The sequence below is a fragment of the Suncus etruscus genome, chromosome 9 (assembly GCF_024139225.1).
Source record: "Suncus etruscus isolate mSunEtr1 chromosome 9, mSunEtr1.pri.cur, whole genome shotgun sequence".
Taxonomy (NCBI): domain Eukaryota; kingdom Metazoa; phylum Chordata; class Mammalia; order Eulipotyphla; family Soricidae; genus Suncus; species Suncus etruscus.
Genome location: NC_064856.1, coordinates 56020025 through 56033205, shown reverse-complemented (window position 1 = coordinate 56033205; position 13181 = coordinate 56020025). Strand labels below are relative to the sequence as shown.

General features: G+C 36.8%; 1 protein-coding gene across 1 annotated transcript; it reads right to left on the bottom strand.

Annotated features, from left to right (window-relative positions):
* Positions 1–332: 332 nt before the first annotated feature.
* LOC126018508 (olfactory receptor 2AG2-like) lies at positions 333–1265 on the bottom strand. Its single transcript, XM_049780639.1, has one exon. The coding sequence runs from the start codon at positions 1263–1265 to the stop codon at positions 333–335; it is 933 nt and encodes a 310-aa protein (XP_049636596.1).
* Between the last annotated feature and the right edge of the window lie 11916 nt (positions 1266–13181).

The window sequence follows — 13181 nt, the reverse complement described above, 5'->3', positions numbered from 1 at the left end:
CTGGCTACTATGAATAGTACTGCAATGAACTTGGGAGTGCAGAGGGCTTTTCTAATTTTTTGGAGCCCCTAGGGTATATTCTTATGAGTGGTATTTCTGTCTAATATGGAAGATCAATTTCTAGTATTTAGAGGAAATCCATGTTGAAACAAGAAATCTTAATATAACTTGCAAAGATACTTATTTCCTTGATTGCCTAAGAATGCAATCAAAGAAGAGTAGTCCTCTAAAGTTGAAGTTACTACTAATCAGCCTAAAAGTACTGTTATATCTCACATTAAAATTGAAAAAGACACCAAGCATGTAACTTTATAGTTGAATAACATCTATGCTTATCTATGTTGAAGAATATATTTCACCAGAACCCTTCTCAAGGCCCCCATGACTTCTTTATTCCTCAAGCTATAAATGAGTGGGTTCAGAGACGGGGTGACAATTGTGTAGAAAACAGAGATGATGTTGTCCTGCTTAGGGCTATGTAGAGAGCTGGGCAGCACATACATGAATGTGGCAGCTCCATAGAACATCCCAACCACTATCAGATGAGAAGAGCATGTGATAAAGACTTTTTTTCTTCCCTCATTAGAAGGCATTTGAAGCACAGTAAACAAGATGACTGTGTAGGAAGCCACAATAACAGAAAGAGGAAGTAAGAGAAACACCACACCAGTAACATACAGCAGGAGTTCATATCTGGATGTATCTGCACAGGCCAATTTCAGCAGAGGTGGGATCTCACAGAGTAGGTGGCTTATATTTTTGGACTTGCAGAAAGGAAAATGCATGGTATATAAGGTATGTCCCAAGGCATTTAGGCATGCTAGAACCCATGATGTGGCCACCAAGCTAAGGCAGATCTTTGGCCTCATGAGGACCATGTAGTTCAGAGGATGGCAAATGGCCACATACCTATCATAGGCCATGAAGGCCAGGAGGAGGTCCTCTGCACTTCCCACAGTCAAAGCCAGAAACATCTGAAAGGCACAGCCCGCAAAAGAAATGGTGTTTTCACCTCGCAGAAAATCCACAAGTGCCTTGGGAGTTACCACAGATGTGAACAGGAGATCCATGAGTGAGAGCTGCCCAAGTAGAAGGTACATGGGCACATGGAGCCGGGTATCCATTGTGATGACCAGGAGTAGCAGGCTGTTGCTGGTCAGGGCCAACATATATAGGGCAGTGAAAGTGGCACAGAGCAGTTCAGGAAATCTGCTATCATTCAGAATTCCCATCAAGATGAAGTCACTAGAATTCCAAGGTTCCATCCTGGGTTGCTTCTTTAATTGACTAGAATCAAAGAGGTTCTTGTTAAATATCTTTCTGAAAGATTTTACTTTCTTTTTGTATTATCACAATTCACAGTGGAATTAATAATTCGAGGGCCAAGAAATTGTCCCTTCATAATTTGCTTTGAATATTTCATCTTTTTACTGAATTATGGTAACATAATATAAATGGGAAACTTAACAACTAACAATATATAAATGTTTCTGTAAGATTTTAAAGATAATTTGCCTAAACTGGAAATGGTTTTTAAAATAAAACAAACAATGTTGTAAAATATTATTTGAATTTCAATTCAGATTTGGAAGCTTTCCTTTTTTTTTTTTTTTTTTTTGGTTTTTGGGCCACACCCTGTGACGCTCAGGGGTTACTCCTGGCTATGCGCTCAGAAGTTGCTCCTGGCTTCTTGGGGGACCATATGGGACGCCGGGGGATCAAACCGCGGTTCGTCCTAGGCTAGCGCAGGCAAGGCAGGCACCTTACCTCCAGCGCCACCGCCCGGCCCTGGAAGCTTTTCTTAATAATAAAATATTTTGCTCCCTTAGTGATTTCAACTCTGATCTCATTGATAAATTCAACAGGAAACCTATTGTTTCTTAGACTATTTTATGCTTTGTGTTTTTGAACTTTCACTTGTATTTTTAAAAAAATACTGCCAGTATGATGAAGGGAAAATCATTTTGCACTAAATTAAATGATCATAGGGGCCGGAGAGATAGCATGGAGGTAAGGTGTTCGCCTTTCATGCAGAAGGTCATCAGTTCGAATCCTAGCGTACCATATGGTCCCCCTTGCCTGCCAGGAGCAATTTCTGAGCAGGGAGCCAGGAGTAACCCCTGAGCACTGCCGGGTGTGACCCATAAAAAAACCACCAAAAAAAATTAAATGATCATAGTCATAAAGTTTATGGAGGTTAAAAGGCACTAAAGGTAAGACTTGTAATTCACATTGGTCACAATAAAAATTATTTAAATAAAAATGGTACAAAAGGCAGGTAATAAAATACTATTTGGTAAGAAACTGTCCTCAGAAAAATGTGAAAATAAGTAAGAAATGTGATTTATGATGGTAAGATTTATTTTATTATATATAATAGAGGAGATAAGTTATGAAAAATACTCTATAGAAAACCCTCAACTATTCTTTCATATGAAAGTCAAAACAAGACCCAGAACATGAAAAGTATATTCTTCTAGCTCACAACAAATGCTATAAGTAAGGGTGCTATATTTGACTAACTTTGTATGCATACAGAAGTATTGATAGAAGGTTTGAGGAGTAAAAGAGAAATGTTGGGGAACTCATGTTGGACAATTTACAATACTTTGTTATTTATAAATTAAGAGTTTTCAAAGTTATTTGGGAATTTAGGAAGAAATTTGAAAGAGAAGAAAAACACTTACTATCGGAACTTTTATCTTTGCATATACCATCTGCTTCCACACCTTCTATTTTATTTTTATCTCTACTTGGATTTGAGTCCTTTAAATGGTATCATCATAAAATCCTAATAATGGATGCTCATTTATCTAGTCTTTAATTCTTTCAAAAATTAATTACTAAGTGTACAGACTCTATCAAGTACTATGAATATGTATTTGAAATCTACACACAAATTGCATGAATATAGAAACCCATCATACAAACTCCTACATATATCTACTATCAATAATAGACATATGAAGGAAAATGTGTACAATAAACATTATCAGTGAGGTTTTGAAAAAGGAAACCTTTTTCTTACAGAGACTATAGGTTTGGGAAGGACTGAAAAAGACTAAGAAATAAAGCAAAAATAATAGCAGAGAAAGGGAATAACAATGAGAAGGTTGGGAACTAAAATGAAGTACATAAACACACTCCTCATTTTTCTGCTACAATAAAGTCTGGACAATAAGCCACCAAGTAATAATAATCTTTTGTAAGTATGTATTTCATAATTTATTAAACTAAGATATTCTCTTACCTCAAAATAAAAGTACACTAGGTTTGAAATAATAGACATTGACTGGACACCTTTTGTTTTGCTGACTGACAATCCTAACAATGTTTTAGACTAAAATAATTTTGCATTTTCTGAATTAAGAAGTAATGTGCTAGAGTAATAAGAATATAGTTAAGTGGGGATTTTGTTAATATTTTTGAACTAGAGTATAAACAGAATTTTCAAAGAGCTAAAAAACAGAATTATGTAAGGTGTGATCTTTAAAACTTGGGACCCTACCTATATAAAATTTTTCTCCTGATTTGCTTCCTTTTATAGTCTTTGTTCTATTTTATGATCATCTGAAGACAACAGAGAACACACATTGGATCTATGGAATAAAAGTTTTCTTTCTGTAAAACTACTTATTGTGGGATCCTTCAGACCAAGAGAAGTCCTTAGAGACAGATTAGCAGATGGAACACTAGAATTAATAAAAAAAAATAATAATCAGAAAAAGCCAAAAAAGATGAAGATAAAAATTTTAAAAATATTTATGTCATTTCTCTAGATCACAGTTAAAGTATATTTTTAAAATTCTATTGCCTTCAGTTGGAATTTTCGTAGCTTTGGATTTTAGTGTGGGGAAGAGGCCGTTCAACTGATTATGTTATTCTCAACATTAACAAGAATTTTTCTTATTTAAAGGAATAATCACATTAGCAATGTTGTAATAATATGGATTGAAACATAAACATTGACTTCTACCAAGCACTAATATCAAGATGTACAAGAATTATAGGTCTGATAGGTAGAACATTGGTTATGGGTGTTCCTATGTACAGGTGTCTCTAGGATATGGAAGGGAAAATGGGAAAGCTAGCAAGCCTACAACTAGAGAACCTATTAGCAGAGAAAATTGAGTCTTGTTTCTTTCTCAAGACATCTAATTTTACCCAACTTTTTAGAAACAAAAACAAAGTCTTTACTTCAAGTGGAGAAGAGTTAGAATTGCCAGAGTATATTTAACATCCTCTAATTAATTTGGGGGCTAAAAATTTGGTCAGGAATATGAAGAAAAAGAAAGCAGTCTTTCTTATCTGATGAAATGTCAAGTTAATATGACTATTTTTGATATAAAAGGTCAGAGACTACTCCAGTCACTGGTGTTATAAATCCTTTTTGTGTAGAGATAGGTACAAATAGGCCGCTAAGAACTAAAACAAGGACCCGGGGAAACACAAGACTATACCTCCATTAAAGTCTCTTGTCCATTATCCCAAGGAGATAGCCTTCACAGTGTTGGCAGAGTTCTTATCATTCAGTTCCAAATACTCAGTTTTTTTCAGTGCTGAAGTACATGGTACAATATAAACACAAGAGGAACTTGCGTAAAAGGTGAAAAGAGCTGCCCAAAGGAGACACTATTGCACTTGGCCTTGCTGTCCCTGGAGCAAGTTGAGGTAGGGCCCTGTCCTGGGAGAGACAACAAGGTCTTACCTTCTCATCTGTCATGACCTCTTTTGAAAATGCTGCTCTAAGAAGCAAAATTTTAATGAGTCCCTTGGCTAATTATCTGGTCTCTCAATCCTATAAACTACCAAACGAGTTCTGAGATCTGACAACCTGTTTTTCTTGTATTGATTTAGTAAGATTTTTTCCAAGAACCTTACTAAATAGAGTCAGAAACTAATCCAAGAAGCAAGCATTCCTTGACTAGCTGTGATAAAATTATGAAGAATTTCTTATTTGTTCTGTATGCCCATTTTCATCTCTTTCTTTGTACCTCTAGCCTGAGATAAATCTAGCTAGAAGGAATTTTTAGTGCTACAGTTAATATCAGCTCTTCTTTCTTGACCTTTAGTTGCCATCAATTCACTAACTTATTGTGCCTTTCTATATATTAAATTAATTTATTTCTACTTTGTACTCTCTAAATGCATGAACACATGTGAGAAAATGACTGAATATATATTTATGCTATCTATGTTCAGTGGGTTCCATTGCCTAGAGCTCAGGAGTGATGATTCAATATTCAGCTTTTCCATCACTGCGTCTGTTCAGGTTATTCTAATTTCTCAACCAATGTTTTTCCAGTCCCTCTTCATTTGTAAGCTTCTAATTATTCATGTTTCCAGTCAAAGCCAGTACTTTTGATGGAATAAAATATTTATCCTCTTTCAATTTATTTTTAAAAAAGAAAAAAATGTAATTTATTAAATTTGTTTTCCCAAAGAATATAAAAATAATATACTCAATATAAAAATATACTCAATATAAAATTAATATACTTAAGGTGCTTTCCTTGCACATGGCCAACACCAGTTCAATCTTTGCCTCTGCATATGATTCTGGAGCACTAAAAGGAGTGATTCCTGAGCACAGAGCTATTATTAAATCCTGAGAATCACTATTGTGGCTCCCAAACCAAAGGATAATGATGACAATAAATAGTAACAATAATAATTAAATACTACGTTTATTTTAAATATGTATTTTTTTTCTCCCCACCATTTTCATTTGTCTTACCACTACTACTATGTCTTACACTCCATTTTTACTTAAAATCAAGAAAAAGTTGATATTATACTAAACAGGCATTTGGACAAAACATCCTTGGCAACAGAACCTGAACAACACATATCATACAAGACAGAGTAGTTCTCTCTTTATGGATGTTCTATAAAGAAAGTCATATATTAACTATTATAAAAATTAATTTGAGGGAGTTTTTGGTCATACCTGACAGTGCTTAGGGCTTACTTATGCCTTTGTGTTCAGATGTCAAGCATGGAGGTGCTTGGGATACCATTTGTGGTACCAGTAATAAACTGAAGTCTGCTTTGTGCAAGGTAAGCGCCTGGATCTTTGCATTATTCCTGCAGCCCAAAAGGTAAATGTTTTGAGAAACTGCTTAAAGTGTTTCAATGTTTGTGGTCACACCTGGCAGCACTCAGAATTACTCCTGGCTCCACGCTCAGAAAGCACTACGGGATGTTGAGGATTGACTCTGGGTTAGCCACATGCAAGGCAAATGTCCTACCCTCTGTGGTATCGCTCAGAACCCTGTTTTCTTGAAAAACCCAGTTTTCAGACTGTTTTCTTAAAGACACTTTTTTTTTTTTTTTACTGCCAGAACTTTAAATAGTCTCTGGAGTATTTATCCAGAAATAATCCTTCCTATCATGAAATAACTTGACTTTCAATAGTCCTTCTCAAATAGTGGGGTGCGCCCCCAGGAAGAGGCCTGAGGCTCCGCTCCGTAAAGGGGAGCAAATTTGACCTCAGCAAACACTGTCATAACAAGCTAAGCCCCGTGTTTATGTCTCTGTATGTGTCTGAAGCTGAGAGTTGCTTGTCCTGCTTCAAGCCCTGCTTCAAAAAGCTATGTATGCACTGCAAAACGTGCTCATTGTAGCCATTAATCCAGACATTACCTCTGATTAAAAAATCAACTCAAATTATTATTTTTAAATTTTTATTGTGAACAAAGTGCATTACAAATCTTTCACTGCATCATTTATGGTACATAGTGACAATGAATGAGGGGCATTCCCACCACCAGTGCTGTCCTCCCTCCACCCCTGTTCCCAGTATGCATCCCATATCTCCCTCCTCCACCCCCCAGAATGCTAGTGCAACTGGTCTCCATTTTACAGCTTGCTGTAGATTGAGCATCTATTCCACCATCATTGGAGATAAAAAGAATAAGAAAAAAGGGAGAAAAAAATTTGGTGACAACTACCAAAAAAAGAAAGAGAGAGAAAAAAAAGAAAAGAAAAATGGTAGAAAAAAGAAAAAAAATGGACCCGGCAAATAAAAATAAAAATAAATCTCTAAATAATAACCACAAGAGTAAAAAAGAAAGAGAAAAGTGGGGAAAAAAAGAGAAGGAAAATAAAGTCAAAAACTAACAATTCAAAACAAAACAAGAAAAAGTATGGATGCTAAAGTGGTAGGGTTTGGCGTTCCCACCCCCCCTTTTTTTTTTGCATAGGCACAGTAAGCATTGGGGAAGAAAGGGAATTCCCGTGGCCTAAGAGATTCAGGGTTTCTCCATCCTTGAAGCATACCATCATGGGATCAACCCCTGGCTCCATATATACTCATTACCCCATCCCAAAGGCTTTTTTGTGATGCCTGATGCCAGGAAAGTTTCCTCTCGGTTGTGTGTGAGAAAATCAAGCCACTGTAGCTAGCGATCTTGGTATTTGTGCAGGTTATAGGTCAGGGTCTAGGATAGAGTCTCTAAGTTCTAGAGGTTCCTATCCATCGTTGTTGTGTTCAGTCTTCTGTAACACTTGCTCCCTGTTTTCGTTCAGTCCCTAAACCAAAGCCTAGGATATTATGAATCCAAAGGTTCTTCTCAGTCTCTGTTGTCCAAGTTGGACCTTTGCAATAAGACATCTTGTTGTTGTTGTTGTTTTTGGGGGGGTTGGGCCACACCCGGCAGTGCTCAGGGGTTACTCCTTGGCTGTCTGCTCAGAAATAGCTCCTGGCAGGCACGGGGGACCATATGGGACACCGGGATTTGAACCAACCACCTTTGGTCCTGGATCGGCTGCTTGCAAGGCAAACACCGCTGTGCTATCTCTCTGGGCCCTGTGTCCTGGGCTACAGCCTAGGGTAGGGTTTTCCTTATTAGTCCCAAGGTAGGCTCTGTTCAGTTACGGTTGTCAAAGTCAGTTTTCTGTTGTCGGTGCTCTTTTTTTTCACAGTTCAAAGGACGATATCTCTTCTGATTTCCATTTAGTGTTAGGTGATGTGATAGAACAGCCTGGTCTTAGGTCAAGTTTTTCTTTCCTCGTTGTCATATCAAAACTGGCACAAGTTGGTGCCAAAGTAGTGTTATAAATTTCCCAATGGAGCTTAGTTCCTGGTGGTGTTGCCTGGAACTGTGTCATTTCTACATCGGGGATCTGGATTGGACTAACACTGTCCAATCTCCTGGGGACTGGTTGTATCCACATGACACATGTTCAGGATGGGAGGCACCCTTCTGCTATAAAAAGTGAGTTATTATCCCTAGAAGATAAGATCTTGTTTCTGTGTCTATGGTTCCCCCCTTTTTTACTGTGCCCATACAAAAACGTATGGTGTCATACTGTGTTGCTGGTGCTATTCTGGGTAAGGATGACAGGCTGCACACACAGTCTCTGTCGTCTGGTTTTGTTCTGAGCTTTTATCTCAGTCAAGGCTTTTTTGTACAAAGCAGCACCAAAAATGGTAAGGATAGAGAAAAAATGTATAATTAAAATAGAACAAATAAATAAAACTGAGTTAAAAAGAAAGGTATTCGAATAAAACAAGGAGGAGGTGGAGGAGGCTACTTGTATATTTAGGAATACACATCTTAAGATGTATTGTTATACAGGTATTGGGCTTTCATAGGCAATATAAGACTCTCAATTAAGTCTTTTGATATATTCTTGTGGGGAGTAAAAGCCAAGGTACTTTTCGATTCACAGGCCTTGGAATTGAGTTTGAGAGATGCTTTGCTGTACTACGAGACCATATAGTGTCTTTGAGCTGGGAGTTTTGCTGAGGCTGATTTCTGTATTGTGCAACAGTCCACAATTTGGTGGGGGTGAGAGGGGCCATCAAGCATGAGTCAACAGGCATGCTGGTTGTAGTTCTTTGCCAAGGCATGAGAACGAGGACCCAGAGGGTGTCTTTCACTAAGGAGCTGGAAGGTGCTCTGTTGGGGCAGGAGGTCAATCTTAGTGCCTACCGAGTTGGGAACTGAGGGTAAAGAGGGTTAAATTAGGGGAAGATAATGGATCAGGATTGGGAGATGAGGGGATAGAAGAGACACAGGGGTAGGGGAGAGGCAATACATGATAGGGGGTATATACAACATATATAAATATATAAATATATATTTAAATAAATATATATATATGAATTGTGATTTCGGCTTGGAGTCAGTACAGAAAGTCACATCCATAAAGACTGACTTTAAAGATCTATTTGAGTGTTATCCAAATCTTTGATATTCCATTTCCTTTCCTAGGAACTGTCTAGAATAAAGAACATTTTTAGATAATGCTTAAAAAGCAAGTGTGCGGTTATGAAAATGAGTATTAGTAAGAAAAGACACTGCTGCAGGGGGTCCAGTATGAATATGGGAGGAGTTTCCCTCCTCTCCCCTTCCCCCAGAGCCCAGTTGCCAGACCTGGCCCTGAAGATCAGTTTGGCATGGGGGATCTCTGTCTCCTGGACTAAGAGGTCAGCCCAGGAGGCCATTGGCCAGCTGTCTTCCCAGATTCCCAACCATACCTGTAGGAGAGGAGCAGGAATCCTGGCATGTGGGATCATCTGGGTCTAGCTGCAGCCTCCCTCTCCAGTGTGAAAAAGCATGGAGGAGGAGTTTGCCTCCCCATCCCCCCAGAGCTCAGATGCCAGACCTGGCCTTGAAAGCCAGCCTGGTGTGGGGGGCTCTCGGTCAGTCCTGGAGGCCTTTGGCCAGCTGTCTGTCCAGATTCCCAGCCATGCCAGTAGAAGAGGAGCAGTAATCCTGGCATGCGGGATCTTCTGGGTCCAGCTGCAGCCTTACTCTCCAGTTTGAAAAAGCATGGGATTGGAGTTTCCCTCTTCCCCCCTCCCCCCTTCCCCCAGAGCCCAGTTGCCAGACCTGGCCCTAAAGATCAGTTTGGCATGGAGGGATCTCAGTCTCCTGGACTAAGTGGTCAGCCCAGGAGGCCATTGGCCAGCTGTCTGCCCAGATTTCCAGCCAGAGAGGAGCAGGAATCCTGGCATGTGGGATCGTCTGGGTCAAATTATTTTATATATTTTTGTTTTTCAGGTTAAAGTTTTTTTTAAATAAAGATACTATTTACAGTCATGTGGGGAGGTGTGAAAAATAGTTTCTTCTTCCTAGGGGGGCATGACAGAAAATAATTGAGAAGCACTGATTTTGAGGAAGATAATCACCTTTTTCTATACTTGTTTACATTTTTTGGTTTAATATCACCTAAGAATTGGTACTTTGATGTTCTAGATAATTTTTCTTTTTTTTTAAAAGAATTATCGAATTGATCATATTGTTGATGGTTTTAAGTATATTCCATTAGGGTTTGATATTTTACATCTTTAGTTTTTTTCATCAGTGTACTCATTGTCAAAAGTATCATCCTCATCATTATCAACAGAGTCAAGTTTTGCTTTTTTCTCAGAAAACTAGCTACCATACCCAGTGGCTGGACACTTTCAGATATAATTAGAAGTTCTATTTATCCTCTTTTTCTTATTTTGACTCGGTATCTTCCCTTACATGTACCAAGTGATGCTATGAGAATACACATGTACTCAACCATAAAATCATAAATTATCTCAAACTCTCCAAAGGTTTTCAGTTTTTTTCAGGTTTTTCCAAAGAAAATTTAAAATTTTTTCAATTTCAAATTTTTACTGGATTGCTTTCATAATTTACTGCTGGTGTTTCAACAATGTGCAATTCATCCCTTATATAACTGTTACCCACTTTCATATGATAATCTTTGTCATCCTTTAGTTCACAACTGAAATAGTAATGGAACCTCAAAGGATTATGTCCATGTTCATGGAATCTTCTGCAGGGCTGTGATATGCACTTTGGTGAGCAAGAAGGCATGTAGAGAAAAGTGAATACTTCAAAGGAGAATGCCATGTAAGTCAGAATCAACCAACAACTAATTTTCTGTCTTTTCAAAAGTAATATATCCCAAGATGGGATAGATTAGAAGTGATCCTTATGCCCTAGAATTAAAAATTTTACATAAAAATATATAAAAGAAAAAATAATATGAAAAATTGAATTTTAATATGAAGTTAAAAAGCCCAAAATATTGCAAATCATGAAATAAAACTCAATAAAATTTTAATTTTAATAAAATTTAAAACTTTAATAAAACTCAAATAAAAATAAACTTATTAAATATATAAAATTTTATTAAAATGATACAAAATTAAAGAAATGAGATGGAAATAGAATTTTGAATAAAACTTGATATAATAAAATGAGGCAGAGAAAGAACTGCTAGGTGATTTCATAATTAGAAGAATAATGAAAATAATCAAGTTCTATCTTACAATTGGGTGAGGAGTTTGTGACAAGGAAGAAGTTAAGCCATATGTACCTAACTTTCAAACTTTCTTTCTACTTTATATATTAGAAATAAGGTGCATTTCATGTATTTATCCACCTGTACTTTTTGTTTAGTGTTGGTCATGATTATAGGGGCTCCTACTATAAAATAGACACTTGGATCTGAGGATTTTACTCTATTAGGAGCCCCTATAATCACGACCAACACCAAACAAAAAGTACAGGTGGATAAATACATGAAATGCACCTTATTTCTACATTATCCATCATATCCCAGGCCTTTTGTTTCAGAGAATTTGTTAAGTATGCCTTTTTTACTTTAGTGTCAGCTTCCCTATTACTGATATTCTTTTAATGTTTTCAGTATCAACTCTATCTCATTGCTTCCTTCATCTATGTGTTCTCATAGCTTCAGCTCTCTTATGACCTTTTGATTTAGTTTACAATGATGATTATAACATCCTTGTTCAGAAAAATGACCTATTGAGTTTCCTTTTTTTCCAGACTATCTGCTTAAAACTAGAAAATTTTTTGTAAAATTGAAAAAGAATATATAATTAGGTCTGTTTTTATTTTGAATAGATTTCTCATCATATGTGAAAGAAACTTATACCCGCTACTTCAGAAAACCCAGAAATAACAACTGAACAACTCATTACAATTTTACGTCTGGCTCATGTAACAGTTCAATGCAGATTTTTGATTGCAGAACTAATCTATGGTTTGTTGCTTTTGTTTTTGTATATGTTTGTAGACCATATCCACATCTAGCAATGCTCAAGGGTAACTCCTACCTCTGTATTTAGTATTTTTTAAATAATATCTTTATTTAAACACTGTGATTACAAACATGATTGTAGTTGGGTTTCAGTCATTAAAAGAAGACCCCCTTCACCAGTTCAACATTCCCTCCACCAATGCCCCTCATCTCTATCCTCCCCCCATCCCCTGCCTGCATTCGAGACAGGCATTTTACTTCTCTTACTCGTAAACATTGTCATGGTAGTTGTTAGTGTATTTAGTGTTTACTCTTGGCAGTTCTTGGAGAACCATAGAGGATGCTAAGGTTGAATCTGGGTCATCTGCATGAAAGCCCAGTGTCCTATTCTCTGTACTATCTCTCTGATCCCTGGTTGGTTTAACAGATCTCTTATTATAAAGTATTTAGAAACTCAATTTTTTAATATCTGGCGAAATCATTATCTTGAATATGTTGATGCCTGGTTCAAGATAAAAGACAAAGCAACCTGCATTTCCAGAATTTGACAGGATAGGCTGCATGAATGACTATTCATACTATTTGCATCCTAAAGAAGATAATTAGCCAGAACTGTATGTAAAAAGGACTTAGCCTAATAGTCACTAAGTAGATTGAGATAACACATACCCAACATAGAAATATACTAGAAAGTCAAATATGATATTGTAGATGTTTTTCACATGGCCAACTATATTTTTCCTGAGATACTCAGGGTTAGTGGTTGAATTATGCTGTCCCCAAAAAATTTAATAGAAATTTTAATATAATCTGAATATAAATGACTTTGTTAAAAGATCATATATCATATAGTTGACATAGTTGAGCATAGTACATTTGTTTCCAGGTAATTGGAAGAGACATAATAATTGCAATGGGATCATTAAGTCATTATCAAAAGGTTTAGTAAGCTCTTGTTGCTAGTTGATCATTTTGTTACATCTGTTTTTATAAATATTAGGTGGCTTCAGATATAATTGTCATCTAAATTAGGGTGTTCCTACAGGGATAACAGTATTTTAAAAACTTGGATTAATCTTACAGTCACATTCCTATGGTCCATAAATTGCAAGCTCTATTATTAATACTATGGCATATGTATGGCATATTTTCAGCTGCCAGGGCTTCCA